Here is a 15,410-nt window from a genome sequence, read left to right on the forward strand (position 1 = left end):
CAGTGGGCACTGGGGCATGCAGTAGGAGGACAGATGAAGGAAGCCGGCTGAGATCATGCACTGAATACCTCCCCTCCCTCACTCTTCTCTATCTTGCTCCAAGCAACCAGCTCCACTTACTCTCCGGCCCTCGTTTAAAACCAGCCAGGCAACACTCTGGGCTTCATGAGTGCAGCTCCCTGTTGGCAGAACAAGCAGCTTTTTGCTAGGTAACATGCAAGAGCCTTGGTGGCCTCTTGTCCAAGGGGCACCAGCTCCCTACTGCCTGTGGCAAAGGGACCATGTTGGCGTAGCATGTGGGCATGGGTCAGCGGGGTGGGCACACGCAGACATGTTGCATGGTCCTCTGTCCTCGGCTGGAAGATTCTTTCTCTTTGGCACCACCCTAAGTCTTCAGCTTCGAATGCCCAAGCTCGTTCCTTATATACAAATTCTTGCTTTATTTGTATTTTGTTTCTTAAAGAGATACAGACAGAGAGAGGTGAAGGACCATCTGGCCTCCATTCCCGTTGTGCTCCTTGGGCTCCCCTCCATGGGTACCTGTTGGAATGAATGGGTACCTCACTTTTCGATGTAAAGTGTTTTAAACTACCTTTCAAAGTAATTTGAAAGTAGAGAAAGAAAAAGTAGCCGTGATTATCCCACCCCAACCCAACCCTGCAAACCATCTCTGAGAAGAAAGCGCCTTTTCCTCTGGGCTCGGGGGCTGGCCGGACTGCGGGCTGGGAGTTGTCCCAGCGGTGCAGGGGTCTCACGCAGCCTGCGAGTCCTGCCATCTCCACGTCCTCTTCTCCCAGGTGTAGCGGGGCTCACCAGTGACTGGTGCTGGGGGGCGGCAGAGGGGCTCAGCTCCTGTGACCTGATGGGAGGGGGAGAAATCCATGGCTCGTTTGTTTTCCTTTTCCCCAACTTCATTTGTGTTTTACTCTATTTGCCAAATTCCTGTTACATTTAGCAGTTTTGAATATTTGGATATTGATATTTTTTGAAACAGTCTTTAGTGGCTGAGCAGTGTGCTGGGCAGCTACATTGTGCTTAATGTATTTTTGGTGGTATGAAAATGTAATTAGATCTCAAACTGTTTTTCCCTTGAGACACTGTACTTCTCTGAGAATGAGACTGCTGAACTCAGTATTTTAAAAAGTCAACCTGAAGTCTACAGAAAACATCCAGTGTACAAATGGACTATTTTTTAAAGTTCATTTGGAAGTCACTTTAAAGCTGGGAGCTTGTTTTCCCGTCACAGACACTGTTGCACGGCGGCCATCCTAGTCCCGGCCTTCCTCACCGCGGCCGGCCCAGCCGAAACCCAGGTCCAGCACGCCCAGGCGCAGGCGAGTGCAGAGCTGTGCGTGTGCTGAGCGGGGAAGCGGATAGAGCGGGATGCCAAAGAGGGTACCAAAGAGGGTACTGGCTGCCGTGAGCACTGGGCTGTTGACGGCGCTGATTCTCCTGTCTAAATTCCTTTGCGAAAGATGCAGCCTTCCTTTTTCTTAGGGAGCTGCACCATGAGCACAAGCTTCACATTTATCAGCAAAGAGGATGCTGCAGAAGCTTGTCCTGACAGCTGGACAGGACATAAAAGAGAGGCTGGCACTTGGGTCCCCTCCTGTGGGAGGGTGAGGTGGACCAAGTGCCAGTGCCATGTTGCCATGGCTGCGGGGAGGGGCCACATCTCCCAGCTTTCCCTTGCAATTGGGAGTGCACACATGTGTGGGCATGCAAAGCTGGCAACTGCCACCCCGGGGGGCTTCCCCATCCCCTCACATGATGGTGTGCCTGTTCTCGTGACCTTCTCTTGTGGGGACCACCTGTTTTTTCCTTAGGTGAATGGGGACAGGGATAGTGGACAGGCAACCAAAGGTGTCTTTGCTTTAAATTTCTCCAGAGATTGAAGTTTCAGAAGCTCTCATGTAAGCTTAACTTTGCTTACCATAATTGTGTGAAGTGGGTGCAGACTGATGGGACTGGGATGGGAGGGATGGGTCCCCTCAGGGCCACTGGGCTGGGAGAGGGCACCCTGGAGCCCAGTGGGACGTCCCCAGCCGGAGGGGCTGCCGGCCAGCGTTTGTCGTCTGAGCAGGGTGGACGCTCCGGAGTGATGTTTATGCAGCTTAATTACTGCTCAAGAATTCTAAAAAATTTGCCGTCTAGAACAACAGCCTCAGTGCACATAAACATTTGGACTTTTCACACTGAAGAAGGGTTTTTTCCTTAGGCTTTTTATTTCACAATTGATGCTTAAAATTGCTTTAAAAGGTAATATTGCCACCATCATTTTCTTTGACTGCAGAAATAAAATGATTCATGGACACCGACCCCGTGCCAGCCAGTCTCAGGTGCCTCGAGGAGAGGCAGGAGCTCAGAGCTGCCCTCAGCAGCCCCAGGCCAGGCAGGACCCTGGGCTTGGCTTGCGCTGGGGTGGTGGGCTGGCTAGCTGGGGGAGGGAGGTTTCAGGATTGCATGAAGGAGGAAGGGGACCTGTAGACAGGCCCCAGGTCATCCTGCTGGGGCAGGGGCTGACCGACGCTGCTCACATACTCCTTGAGCCACTGCGGTCTCGCTGCCAGCCCACTGGAGCCAAGGCGATGCTGGCTGGTGCTCGGGACTGGAGACGCTGGGGAGGCTGGCACCAGCAGTGGGTGCAGGAAGCACCCGCGCCTCTGCCTGGGCCTTCGGGCCAGCGCCTTTCTCAGGCTCCTGTCCTGTGGTCTGAAGTACCAGGGACGCCAGAAGTGATCCCAGAGGGTGGGCTGAGGCCTCATGGGCCTGCCTATACCCGGAGCTCTTTCTGGAGGTGCCGCTCCCCTTGAGGCCTCTGCACTGGCCACTGCTCCGGGAACCCCTCCCAGCAGGCCTCGGGGCTCCCCATGTGAGGGCCCCTCTGATTGCCTGTTGACATCTGCTCTATTCTCCATAGTAATTATCATTATTTGACATACTGTAAACTTTGCTGGGGGTTTTTTATAAATGCATTTTTTTATTGTGAACTTTAACATACGTACATAACAATGATAACGTTCAAAGTACGATTTAACAAGTAGTCAGAGAACAGGTTTCAAAGGATGTGATGAGTTACAGTTCCACAATCAGTTATTTCCATTGTAAAATATAACATAGCTACAGAAAGGTGTTAACTTACAAAGTACAGCTCAACGAATAGTTATACAGGTAATTTAAAAAAATGTTATGGGTTACAGTTCCACAGTTTCAATTCTTTCCTTGTGGTGAAATATAGGATATATACAGAAAGGTGATAGCTTTCAAAGCACAATTCAACTGATAGCTATAGAGCAAATTTCAAAGGAGTTATAGGTTACAGTTCCACCATTTCAATTATTTCCTTCTAGGTATTCTAATACCCTAGCATCTAAATATATATAGATATAGATATAAAGCTACAGTATTCATAGATCTTTTTTAAATCTTATCTTGTCTGTTACTACCTCTTCCTCTCGTTTAACCGCTTCCTCGATCTTAGGGTAGACACTGACAGCCCTAACTTGTTCATATTGAAAGGGGGTGTGGACAGTGTGGGAAAGGGGCTGCATCTGATTCTTGTTCGTAAAGAGGCTGTTGCCTGTGGGTTGTAGGCCTTGTCTGGCATAAGAACACTGGCGGATTTACGTTTCTGAGAGATAAAACTTTTTATAGAATCTCAGGTAAGGACCTAGGTATTTGGAGGCTACTTTTGGTAAAGGCATGGCATACTGAGGCCATTTGGGATGTCTAGCTGGAGGCTGCATAAAAGAAACTTCCAGAATAGCCTCTCAACTCTATTTGGGATCTCTGAACCCTGTGACCTTATTGTTACCTTTCTTTTCCCCATTTTGGTCAAGTAGACATTTTCAGCCCCTTAATGCCAGGGCCAGGCTCATTCCTGGGAGTTGTGTCCCATATTGCCAGGGAGATTCATTCCCCTTGGAGTCATGTCCCTCATGGGGGTGGGGGTTAATGAATTTATTTTCCAAGTTGGGCTTTGACAGAGAAAGGCCACATGTGAGCAACAAAAGGGGTTCCCTGGAGGTGCCTCTTAGGCATAATTTCAGGAGGGCTCAGCCTCCCATTTACAGTCTTAAGTTTCACAAGAGCAAGCCTCAAGATCGAGGGCTTGGTTTACTAAGTAGGGTGTTCCTAAGTTCACATAACATATATTCTGTCCCAAGATAAACAGTTTCTCACATTATCTTCACTTAGTTGTACCGTCATCATATCGTAACAATACATCCCAGAGCTCTTATCAGCTGCTAATTATTCATCCCTAGTATTAGTGTAGTGTTGGTAAGATATTCCTATTAAATTTAGTCATTAATATGTAATGGGTAGTTTTTCCATAGTACCACTCTGTTGTTAACCCTCTGCAGCAGAGTCATACCTTATAAGTATCTCATGCTGACACTTACTTAGGTTTGTGGTGCTACTCTGGGTTATTTGCCTTTGAACAACCATTTACGAAATGTTCACCTTCAGTGCGTCGCTGATACTTATAATCCCATTAACAAACCATAATCACACCTGACCATTCCCATACCATTTAATTCACCCTCGTTAATGACATTTGTACATATTAGATATCATTCCCCCTTCAATAGATTCTGTCCAACTCTAGGTCCTGTATAATCACTTATTTTACATTGTACTTGGAGTTCACATTAGTGGTAATATACAATATCTCTCCTTTTGTGTCTCCTTGTGTTTCACTCAGCATTATGTCTTCAGGGTTCATCCATGTTGTCGTGTTTCAAGACCTCGTTCCTTCTTACTGCTGCATAGTATTCCACTGGCAGTATACACCACATCTTGTATATCCTCTCCTCTGGTGAAGAGCACGTGCATTGTTTCCATATCTTGGCAATTGTGAACAATGCCGCTATGAACATGGGTTTGCAAATATGTGTTCGTGTCACTGCTGTAAGATCTTCTGGGTATATACCGAGAAGTGAATTTGCCGGATTGTAGGGTAACTCAATACCTAGTTTTCTGAGAAACCACCAAACTTTCTTCCACAGTGGCTGTACCATTAGACAGTCCCACCAGCAATGAATAAGAGTTCCAGTTTCTCCACATCCTCTCCGGCATTTGTAGTTTCCTGTTTGTTTAATGGCAGCCATTCTAATTGGTGTGAGATGATATATCATTGTGGTCTTGATTTTCATTTCCCTGATAGCTAGTGAATATGAACATTATTCGTGTGTTTTTTAGCCATTTGTATTCCTTTGGAGACATGTCTTTTCCTATTTTTTGCCCATTTTATAATTGGGTGGTTTGTGCTACTATTGTTGAGTGGTAGGATTTCTTTATGTGTGCAAGATACCAGCCTCTTATCTGATGCATGATTTCCAAATATTTTCTCCCATTGCGTTGGCTGCCTCTTCACCTTTTTGACAAATTCCTTTGAGGTACAGAAGCTTTTGATTCTGAGGAGATCCCATTTATCCATTTTTTCTTTCGTTGCTTGTGCTTTGGGTGTAAGGTATAAGAAGCTACCTCCTAGTACTAGGTCTTGAAAATGTTTTCCTACATTATTTTCTAGGAGGTCTTTGATCCACTTTGAGTTAATTTTTGTTTAGGGTGTGAGGTAGGGGTCCTCTTTCATTCTTTTGGATAGGGATATCCAATTCTCCCTAGCCCCATTTGTTGAAGAGACTGTTCTGTCCCATTTCAGTGGATTTGAGGACTTTATCAAAAATCAGTCGACCATAGATCTGGGGGTCTATTTCTGAACTCTCTGTTCTATTCCGTTGATCAGTATGTCTATCTTTGTGCCAATACCATGCTGTTTTGACTACTATGGCTTTATAATAGGCTTCAGAGTTGGGAAGTGTAAGTCCTAACACTTCATTTTTTTTTTTAAGGATGTTTTTAGCAATTTGAGGCTCCTTTCCCTTCCAAATAAATTTGATACCTAGCTTTTCCAAGTCTGCAGGGTAGGGTGTTGGAATTTTGATTGGAATTGCATTGAATCCTAGATAAGTTTGGGTAGGATTGACATCTTAATGATGTTTAGCCTTCAGATCCATAAACAAGGAATATATTTCCATCTCTTTAGGTGCCCTTTTATTTCTTTTAGTAAAGTTATGTAATTTTCTGTGTAGAGGTCTTTTACATCCTTGGTTAAGTTTATTCCTAGGTACTGATTTTTTTAGTTGCTATTGTGAATGGAATTTTTTTCCTTGAGTGTCTTTTCAGTTAGGTCATTTCTAGTGTATAGGAACATTACCAACTTTTGCACATTAATCTTGTATCCTGCCACTTTGCTGAATTTATTTATTAGCTCAAGTAGCTGTGCTGTCGATATCTCAGGATTTTCCAAATATACGATCATATCATCTGCAAATAAAGATAGTTTTACTTCTTCCTTTCCAATTTGGATGCCCTTTATTTCTTTGTCTTGCCGGGTTGCTCTGGCTAGAACTTCTGGCACAGTGTTGAATAATATTGGTGACAGCGAGAATCCTTGTCTCATTCCAAATCTTAAGGGTAAGGCTTTCAGTCTCTCACCATTGAGTACTCTGTTGGCTGTGAGTTTTTCATTTATGCCCTTTATCATATTGAGGAAGTTTCCTTCAATTCTTCTTTTTGAAGTGACTGTAACAAAAAAGGATGCTGAATTTTGTTGAATGTGTTTTCAGCATCTATTGAGATGATCATTTGTTTTTACCCTTTCGATTTGTTGGTGTGTTGTATTAATTGATTGATTTTCTTATGTTGAGCCACCCTTGTATGCCTGGGATGAACCCCACTTAGTCACAGTTTATGATTTTTTTAATGTGTCTTTGGATTCGATTTGCAAGTATTTTGTTGAGAATTTTTGCATCTGTATTCATTAGGGAGACTGGCTGGTAGTTTTCCTTTCTTGTAGCATCTTTATCTGGTTTTGGTATTAGAGTGATGTTTGCTTCATAAGATGAGTTAGGTAGGTTCCATTTTCTACAATTTTTTGAAAGAGTTTGCACAGGAATGATGTTAGTTGTTTTTGGAAAGTTTGGTAAAATTCCCCCTTTGAGGTCATCTGGCCCTGGGCTTTTATTTGTAGTAAGCTTTTTTTTTTTTTAATTCAATTTTATTGAGATATATTCACACACCTTACAATCATCCAAAGTGTACAATCAGCTGTTCACAGTACATCATATAGTTGTGCATCACCCCAATCTATTTTTTGAACATTTTCCTTGTACCAGAAAAAGTTAAAATAAGAATGAAAAATAAAAGTAAAGAAGAATACCCAAAACACCCCCTCCACCCTATTTTTCATTAAGGTTTTGTCCCCATTTTTCTGCTCGTCCATCCTAACACTGGATAAAGGGAGTGTGATCCACAAGGCTTTCACAATCACACTGTCACCCATTGTAAACTACATTGCTATACAATCGTCTTCAAGAGTCAAAGCTACTGGGTTGCCGTTTGATGGTTTCAGGTATTTACTTCTAGCTATTCTGATGCATTAAGACCTAAGAAGGGTTATGTATATAGTGCATAAGAATACTCACCGGAGTGACCTCTCGACTCTATTTGTAATCTCTCAGACACTGAAACTTTGTTTCATTTCTCTTCCCCCTTTTGGTCAAGGAGATGGTCTCAATCCCATGCATGATGTTGGGTCCAGATTCATCCCTGGGAGTTCGTATCCCATGTTGCCAGGGAGATTTATACCCCCGGGAGTCAGATCCCCTGTAGGGTGGAGGGCAGTGAGTTCCCTGCCGAGTTGTGCCAGCTAGAGAGAGAGGCCACATGTGAGCAACAAAGAGGTAACCGGGGGGAGACTTAGGCACAATTACAAGCAGGTTTAGCCTCTCCTTTGCAGTGATGAGCTTCATAAGGGCAAGTCCTGTGAGAGAGGGCTCGGCACAGCAAACTGCCAGTTCTCAGTGTTTTTGAGAACATCAGCAACAATCCAGGTGAGGAAGCCCAACACCTCCGCATTTTCCCCCAGCTCCTCAGGGGGGCCCTGCATATATATTTTTATTCTCTGTCCATATTACTTTGGGATGTGTCGCTGTTTCACACTAAACTATACAAACCTACCAGGTCTCACTTCCTATTCAAAGTTTCATGTAATTAGGGTATTTGAATGAACTGTGTGAGTTAAATTGTTTAGAAAATAAAGATCTTGCACCAACTAAACATCTTTTCCCGTGGTCTCACATGGAATTTGAAGTTTTAAAACGCAGTCAGTATTGTCTTTCACTCTTCGACCTGACTTGCCCTAGTCCTGACCACATCTGCTTCATTCATCTCTCTAGTTGAAGTCTGGATCCTTTTTCAGCTTTTTAACAGTTGCTATATGTGCTAATACTGACATTCATATCTGCTGAGTTCTAGCTCTGAGTTGCAGGTGTTACACAGATACCCAAAGTTCCAGGGATCGATCAGGTTATATACAAAGGGATCAGCATCTCAGAATCTGGAGGTAGCCATTACAATTCAGGAATGGATATGACTGCTGTAAGAACTTACAATCTATGGACCGTTACAGTAAGTTCCCCTGATAAGCTGTGCTCTAAGGTTCAATTCTGAGTTTACAAATTGTAGTTAGTCCATATTGGTGAGGCATTGTAGTGTTTGCCTTTGTTTCTGGCATAGTTCATTCAAAATACTGTCTGCAGGTTCCATTCACCTCCTTGCTTATCTCACAGCTTCACTCCTTGCAGTAGCTCAATATTTCCTTGTATGCACACACCACAGTTCACCATTCTTTTCCTCAGTTGGTGTACCCTTAGGCCACCTCCACCCATTGCAAATCATGTACTCTCACCATGAACACCAGTGTGCAGATGTCCATTCATGTCCCTGCTCTCAGATCCTCCAAGTAAATGCCCCTTAATGAGGTTACAGGACCTTATGGCCCCCGTATACTTAGCTTCGTGTGGAACCACCACACTGGCGTCTAAAAAGGCTATACCATTCTGCCTCCCAACCAACAGTAAATATATACATCCCTCTCTCCATGTTTTCTCCAGCGCTTTTATCCCTGTTTATATTTTCTATACAATTTTATAGAGCTATATTCACATACCATATAATTATCCACAGTGTACAATCAGTTGTTCACAGTATCATCATACAGTTGTGCATTTATCACCACAGTCAGCACTTGGAACAGTTTTTTTTTAATAAATAATAAAAAAGATAAAAAGAAAAATAAAATATCTTACAATAAAATATAATAGTAGAGTCAGACAGCGACACCACTACCAAGAATCCCATATCCCTCCCTTATATCCCCACTCATGCTCATTTAGCTGTGGCATATTGTCTTTGTTACAGTTAATGGAAGCATATTCCAGTGTTACTGCTGACCATAGACTCCAGTTTGCTTTGATTATATTTTTCCCCACTACCATCCCCTTTCCGGCACCCTGCATGGTTGACATTCATTTGTTCTCCCAGATACAAGAACAGTTTTATATTTGTACATTTAGTCACAATCATTGACCACTCCAGTTTTTGCTCAAACAGTCCCAGTCTTTATCTTCTATCTTTACCTCAGGTGTCGTACATGCCCCTAACCCACCTCTTTCAGCTTTCTTCCTGGACATCCTTGTTCAGTGTTAGCTACAATATTGTGTTGCCATCACAGCAAAACAGTATTCTGCTATCTGTTTCTGGGTCCATACAGTCAATGGAAATCCTGTAGGAAACATCTGTAGTCCTTCAGCATCAAATGCCCATCTCTACCCCTCTTTCTGTCTCCTGGTGACCTGTGTTAACAGCTTTTAACTCTTAACATCTTTGATCCATTTTAAGTGTATTTTTGCATGTGGTATAAGGTAAGGGTCTAGGCTGCTCAAGCAAATACTATGAAATGGGTTGGCTTAAACAATGGGAATTTATGAGCTTACAGTTTTGGGGTTAAAAGAAGGTCCACCTCAGGATTGTCAAGGCGGTGTCTCCTGAGTCCTGGTGTTCTGAGGCTGGCTGCCTGCGGCCCTTGGCAAGCTGCATGGTGGCTCTCCTGGTTCCCCTGATGTCCGGTCTCGCTCCCTGTGGCGCGCACGCTCTCCCTCCCTCTGTCTGAATTTCACTCCTCTTATACGGGGCTCCAGTAATAGGATTAAGGCCGTCCTGACCGAGGGCCACAGCTGCCTGCCTGAGGCCCTCTGCACGTGGCTCACAGCCACAGGAGTGGCTTAGTGTACGCACGTCTCTGGGGCACACACGGCCCACACCTCCACGGGCCACCTCTGCTCTTCCACACACGACCTTCCAGCGGTCCCTGCACCGGTTGCTGAAAAGCTCTTCTCTCCCCGTTGAGTGGTCTTGGTACTCCCCTTGTTGGAAGTCAGTTGACAGTAAATGTTAGCATTTGTTTCTGGACTCCCAGTTCTGTTCCTTCAATCTCTATGTCTGTCCTTATGCCAGCGTCACACTTTCTTGATGACCACTGCTTTGTAGTAAATTTTGAAATCAGGAAGTGAGTCCTCAAAATTTGTCCTTTTTAACGATTTTTTTGGCTATTCTGGATCCATTTAATTTCTGTATGTATTTTAGGACCAGCTTGTCAACGTCTGCAAAGAAGTCAGCTGGAATTGTGATAGAAACTATGTTGAACAACTTTTTTATAATGTAAAAATCTGTAACTCTTGGTTTGTAGTTCCTTTGGATGGTGGTGAGCAGTTTGGCTCTAAAATTATTTTTCATATTTAAGTCAATCTAGTACTGATTTGCTTGAAAAATGTACTTTTGGTCAAACATTTTTATGTGGTTGGTGATTTGTACTCTCCTTCCATTAAGTTAAATTTCTGCTTCTGTTTCAGGACAATGAGGTTACAGTTCTGTTCGGTTCTGGGCTGTGGCAGAGGGGTTGGCTGGAAGCGCACACGGGGAAGAGGGAGAAGAGATGGAGGTGGGCCCTGTGTGGAGATGCAGATAGCCCAGTGGGGTCCGTGGGGCCGGGCACCTAGTGGGGCACATTGGCCGCGGCAGGTGGGGATTTGGAGCAGGGGCCGCAGAGCACTCTCGGGAAGGGAGGCCCAGCCTGTCGGGGGCCTGCCCTGCGTTCAGGGTCTGCGTGAAGGAAGGGCAGGTGAGGTGGCCTTCGGAGAGGTGCCCCGCCTTGAGCTTGCCCCTCCCCTCTGTGCGCAGTATGACTCCGTTCCTGCCCAGCCCAGCGTGGTGATCTGCTCCTGCCCGTCCCCGTCAATGGTGAGGAACCAGCCTGGCTCCGGCACGGCCCCCGGCGCTCCCCACCTCGGGAGCAGGCAGAGCCCCACCATGGACGGCTCCGCGGCCGAGCCCCGGCCAAGTGCCAACTCCTTGCAGCACGCCCAGCCGCTGCCGCAGCCTCGGAAGAAACGGCCCGAAGACTTCAAGTTTGGGAAGATTCTTGGTGAAGGCTCTTTTTCAACAGTGAGTATCTGCTGCTGTGGATTTTTGAGTGAGCGTGTTCTCCTTGGGGTGGTTGACCTCCCACAGGGCTTCGAGCTGGAAAACCCAAGCACACGGGGTGCTTTTTCCCCAGGCGGGGTTGAAGCCTCTCGGGGCCTTGCTTCTGGTCCCATGGGGAGTGTGGCTGAAAGAGCTAAACCAGGATTTTGAAGATGAACACTTTCAAAGTGCCTCTTGGTTCTGTGGTGTTTACGCAGTTAGTTTTCATTCTAGCCAGGTATCAGCAAGAGGGACTCCGTGTTCTTGTGTCCCTTCCGCGGGGCCTGGGAGCAGTTCTGTCCCTGAGGGCAAAAGTTAGTATTTCTGTAGTTATTTGGTCACATTTCATGACCTTGATTGCGTGTGTGTGTGTGTGTGTGTGTGTGTGTGTGTGTGTGTGAGTGAATATATAAAGAAGTATGCCCTTGACGTTGCTGGGGCCATCACCAGCTGCAAGGGGCACACCCAGGCCCCAGTCTCCTGAGCAGATCGCCAAGCTGAGCTCTCGGTCACACGCCTCTCAATGCTTTTGGGACCTGAGGGAAGGTTTTATGTCACTGGATTTTTTTCTTTGAAAGCAAAGAACTGAAGATGAGAAGAATCCCTCTGCAGAGGTAGGTGGGAGGCAGCAGAGCTGCCATTGGCTGCAGCATGGGCGGACCACCGCACTGCCGGGCACACATGCCCGGGGGTCCCTGAACTGCCAGCCTGTTGAGCTGGATGTTTGTGAAGACACATTTGAAATTTGTTTTCTTTTTCTTTTTTATATTTATGAAATATTTCAAAATACAAAGAACATGAAATAGCGTAGCATAGCCACCCTCCCAACACCTTGTTTTAGTGTTAACTTTTTAATTTGAAATACTTTCAGACTTAGAGGACAGTTAAAAAAATTATACAAACCCCATACGGAGAACTCCAACACACTCCACCCTCCCACCCCAGACTCCCAGGTCCGCCAATTTTAATATTTTGCCATATTTGCCATATTATTCTATCTGTCCACCTATTTGTTTGTCTGCCTGTCAGTCTGTTTTCTGAATATTTAAGTGTGGGCTGCACACATCACACTCCTTGAACACTTACTACTGTCATGAACATTTCCTAAGAACAAGGATATTCATTTATGCAACCACCTTAAGTGCAGTTATCAAGTTCAAGAAAGTTAATGTTGATAGAAAGTTTACAGTCTATATTCCAATTTTTTCATAAAAAGGACAATAATGTCCTCTTTAGCTTTCTCTCCTCCCTTGTTAGATCCTGTCGAAGATCATGTGTTGCCTTTGTCATTGTCTCTTTAATTGCTTGCCCTCCCTCCCTCTCTCCCTTCCTTCCTTCCTTTCTTTATGTGAGAACACTTATATAACATAAACTTTCCCACCCCCCAGCCACCCCCAAGAACACCATTCACCGTGGTTAGACACACTCACAGTGTTGCGGTGCCCTCACCACCTTCCATTACTGAAATGTTCCCATCTCCCCAAATGGAAACCCTACACCCATTGTGCATTAACTCCCCATTCCTCCTGCCCCCACGCCTGGCAACCTGTACTCTAATCTCCGTCTCTGTGAGCTTGCCTATTCTCCAGTATTTTCCTTGTAGTTACCATGGGCTTGCATTTTTTTAAAATTCAATTTTATTGAGCTATATTCACATACCACATAATCATCCATGGTATACAATCATTTGTTCACAGAACCATTATGTAGTTGTGCATTCATCATCACAGTCAATTTTTTTTTTTTATTTTGAAATAAATTCAAAGTTACAGGAACAGTTGCAAAAATAATACTAACCCCATACACAGAATTCCATCATACCCGGACCCCCCCACCCCCGGTAGCTCAATCCACCAACTTTAACTTGCTGTCACATTGCTATTTCTTTCCCTCCCTCCCTATCTATCATCCATCATCTATTGCTCTGTCTTCTGAACATATGAGAGCAAGCTGCACACATCCTTGAACATACACTATAATTCACGTATACACTTCCCATGAACAAGAACATTCTTTTATGCAATCCCATTAAGTGCAGCTAAGAAGTACAAGAGATTCAACAATGATACAAAGCTTACATTCTATATTTCCGTTTCCTTATGTCTCAACTGTGTCTCTTTGAGCCTCCTGTCCTCCATCCTCCAATCCCATCCAAGTTCATCCTTGGCATTCAATTGTCATCTATTTAGACTTTTTTTTTTTTTCCTCAATTGTGGAAACATATATACAGCCTAAATCTTCCCATTCCACCCCTTCCCTAGCCTTCCGTTAGTGGGATTAATCACATTTAGAATGTTGTAATGCTCTTTCCCACCATACATTACTAGAAATTTCCCTTCACCTCAAACAGCAACCCTACACTCATTTCTTAACTCCCCATTGCCCCTTCCCCCATTTCTCTCAAACCATACTCTACTTTTCATATCTATGGTCATATTCTCTGATAATTTCTTTGTTTACTGTGGTGCTTAAAATTAACCTCTTAAATCCATAACAATCTTGTTTTTCTTTGATACCACCTTCACTTCAATAGGACACATAAACTATGTTCCTATACTCCTCCATTCCCCTACCTTTATATAGTTGTCTAAAATTACATATTTTACATTGAGTTCAAAACCACTGATTTATCATTAGAGTTTGTGTATTTTATATCATGTAGGAAGTAAATAGTGGAGTTACAGTTCAAATATTACTGACTTCTATTTGTATTCCATTGTGGTTGGAGAATGTGCTCTGAGTATATTCAATTTTTTTTTTTTTTTTTTAATTTCTTGAGGCTTGTTTTATGTCCCAGCTTATGCTCCCTTCTGGAGAAAGATCTGTGATCACCAGAGAAAAATGAGTGTCCTGGTGATTTGGGATGTAAGATACTATATATGTCTGTTAAAATTCTCTATATCTCTTTCTCCTTTCTTTGTTTCTCTGTTGGTAGGGCTCCCTTTAGAATCTGAAGTAGGGCAGGTCTTTTATTGGCAAAGTCTCTCAGCATTTGTTTGTCTGTGAAAAATTTAAGCTCTCCCTCAAATTTGAAGGAGAGTTTTGCTGGATAAAGTGTTCTTGGTTGGAAATTTTTCTCTCTCAGAATTTTAAATTTATCATGCCACTGCCTTCGCCTCCATGGTGGCCGCTGAGTAGTCACTACTTAGTCTTATGTTGTTTCCTTTGTATGTGGTGAATTGCTTTTCTCTTGCTGCTTTCAGAACTTGCTCCTTCTCTTCAGTATTTGACAGTCTGATCAGAATATGTCTTGGAATGGGTTTATTTGGATTTATTCTATTTGGAGTTCGCTGGGCATTTATGCTTTGTGTATTTATATTGTGTAGAAGGTTTGGGAAGTTTTCCCCAACAATTTCTTTGAATACTCATTCTAGACCTTTACCCTTCTCTTCCCCTTCTGGGACACCAATGAGTCTTAAGTTTGGACATGTTATTTTACCTATCATATCCCTGAGATCCATTTCGATTTTTTCAATTTTTTTCTCCATTCTTTCTTTTGTCCTTTCATTTTCTGTTCTGTGGACACTCTAGGACACTGAGACGTTGTTCAACTTCCTCTAATCTTGTATTGTGAATATCCAGAGTCTCTTTAATTTGGCCAACAGTTTCTTTTATTTCCATAAGATCTTCTATTTTTTTATTTACTCTTGCAATTTCTTCTTTATGCTCTTGTAGGGTCTTCTTTATGTCACATATATCCTGGGCCATGGTCTTCTTGATGTCCTCTAAATCCTTTGCCATGTTTTCGTTCCTCGATTGTAGTTCTTTGATTAATTGTGCTAGGTACTGTGTCTCTTCTGATATCTTGATTTGTGTGTTTGGAGTTGGATTCTCCATATCGTCTGGTTTTATCATATGCATTAAGATTTTCTGTTGTTTTTGGCCTCTTAGCATTTGCTTTGCTTGATAGGGTTCTTTCAAGTTGTAAAAAAAAAAAAAAATGCCTATCTAATTTTTCAGAAACAGTTTGGTGGCGTACAGTTTCTCTAACTAACCAGCAGATGGCGTCTGTGAGTCACCTATACTCCTTAAGTCGGTTCTCC

The 15,410-nt window shown here is 43.7% G+C and overlaps 1 protein-coding gene across 2 annotated transcripts in view; it reads left to right on the forward strand.

The window, feature by feature from the left end:
- Nucleotides 1-15,410, forward strand: part of PDPK1 (3-phosphoinositide dependent protein kinase 1) — a 92,325-nt gene that overhangs the window by 40,389 nt on the left and 36,526 nt on the right. The window contains exons 2-3 of one of the 2 annotated variants that reach the window (XM_037813524.1): nt 10,758-10,846; nt 11,086-11,349. In XM_037813524.1, coding sequence (XP_037669452.1) covers nt 10,841-10,846; nt 11,086-11,349 — 270 coding nt within the window. In that variant the 5' untranslated portion in view covers nt 10,758-10,840. The remainder of the gene's footprint in view (nt 1-10,757; nt 10,847-11,085; nt 11,350-15,410) is intronic. The other variant, XM_037813523.1, reaches the window with a different exon arrangement.

This window comes from Choloepus didactylus, chromosome 21, assembly GCF_015220235.1.
Source record: "Choloepus didactylus isolate mChoDid1 chromosome 21, mChoDid1.pri, whole genome shotgun sequence".
NCBI classification, from domain to species: domain Eukaryota; kingdom Metazoa; phylum Chordata; class Mammalia; order Pilosa; family Megalonychidae; genus Choloepus; species Choloepus didactylus.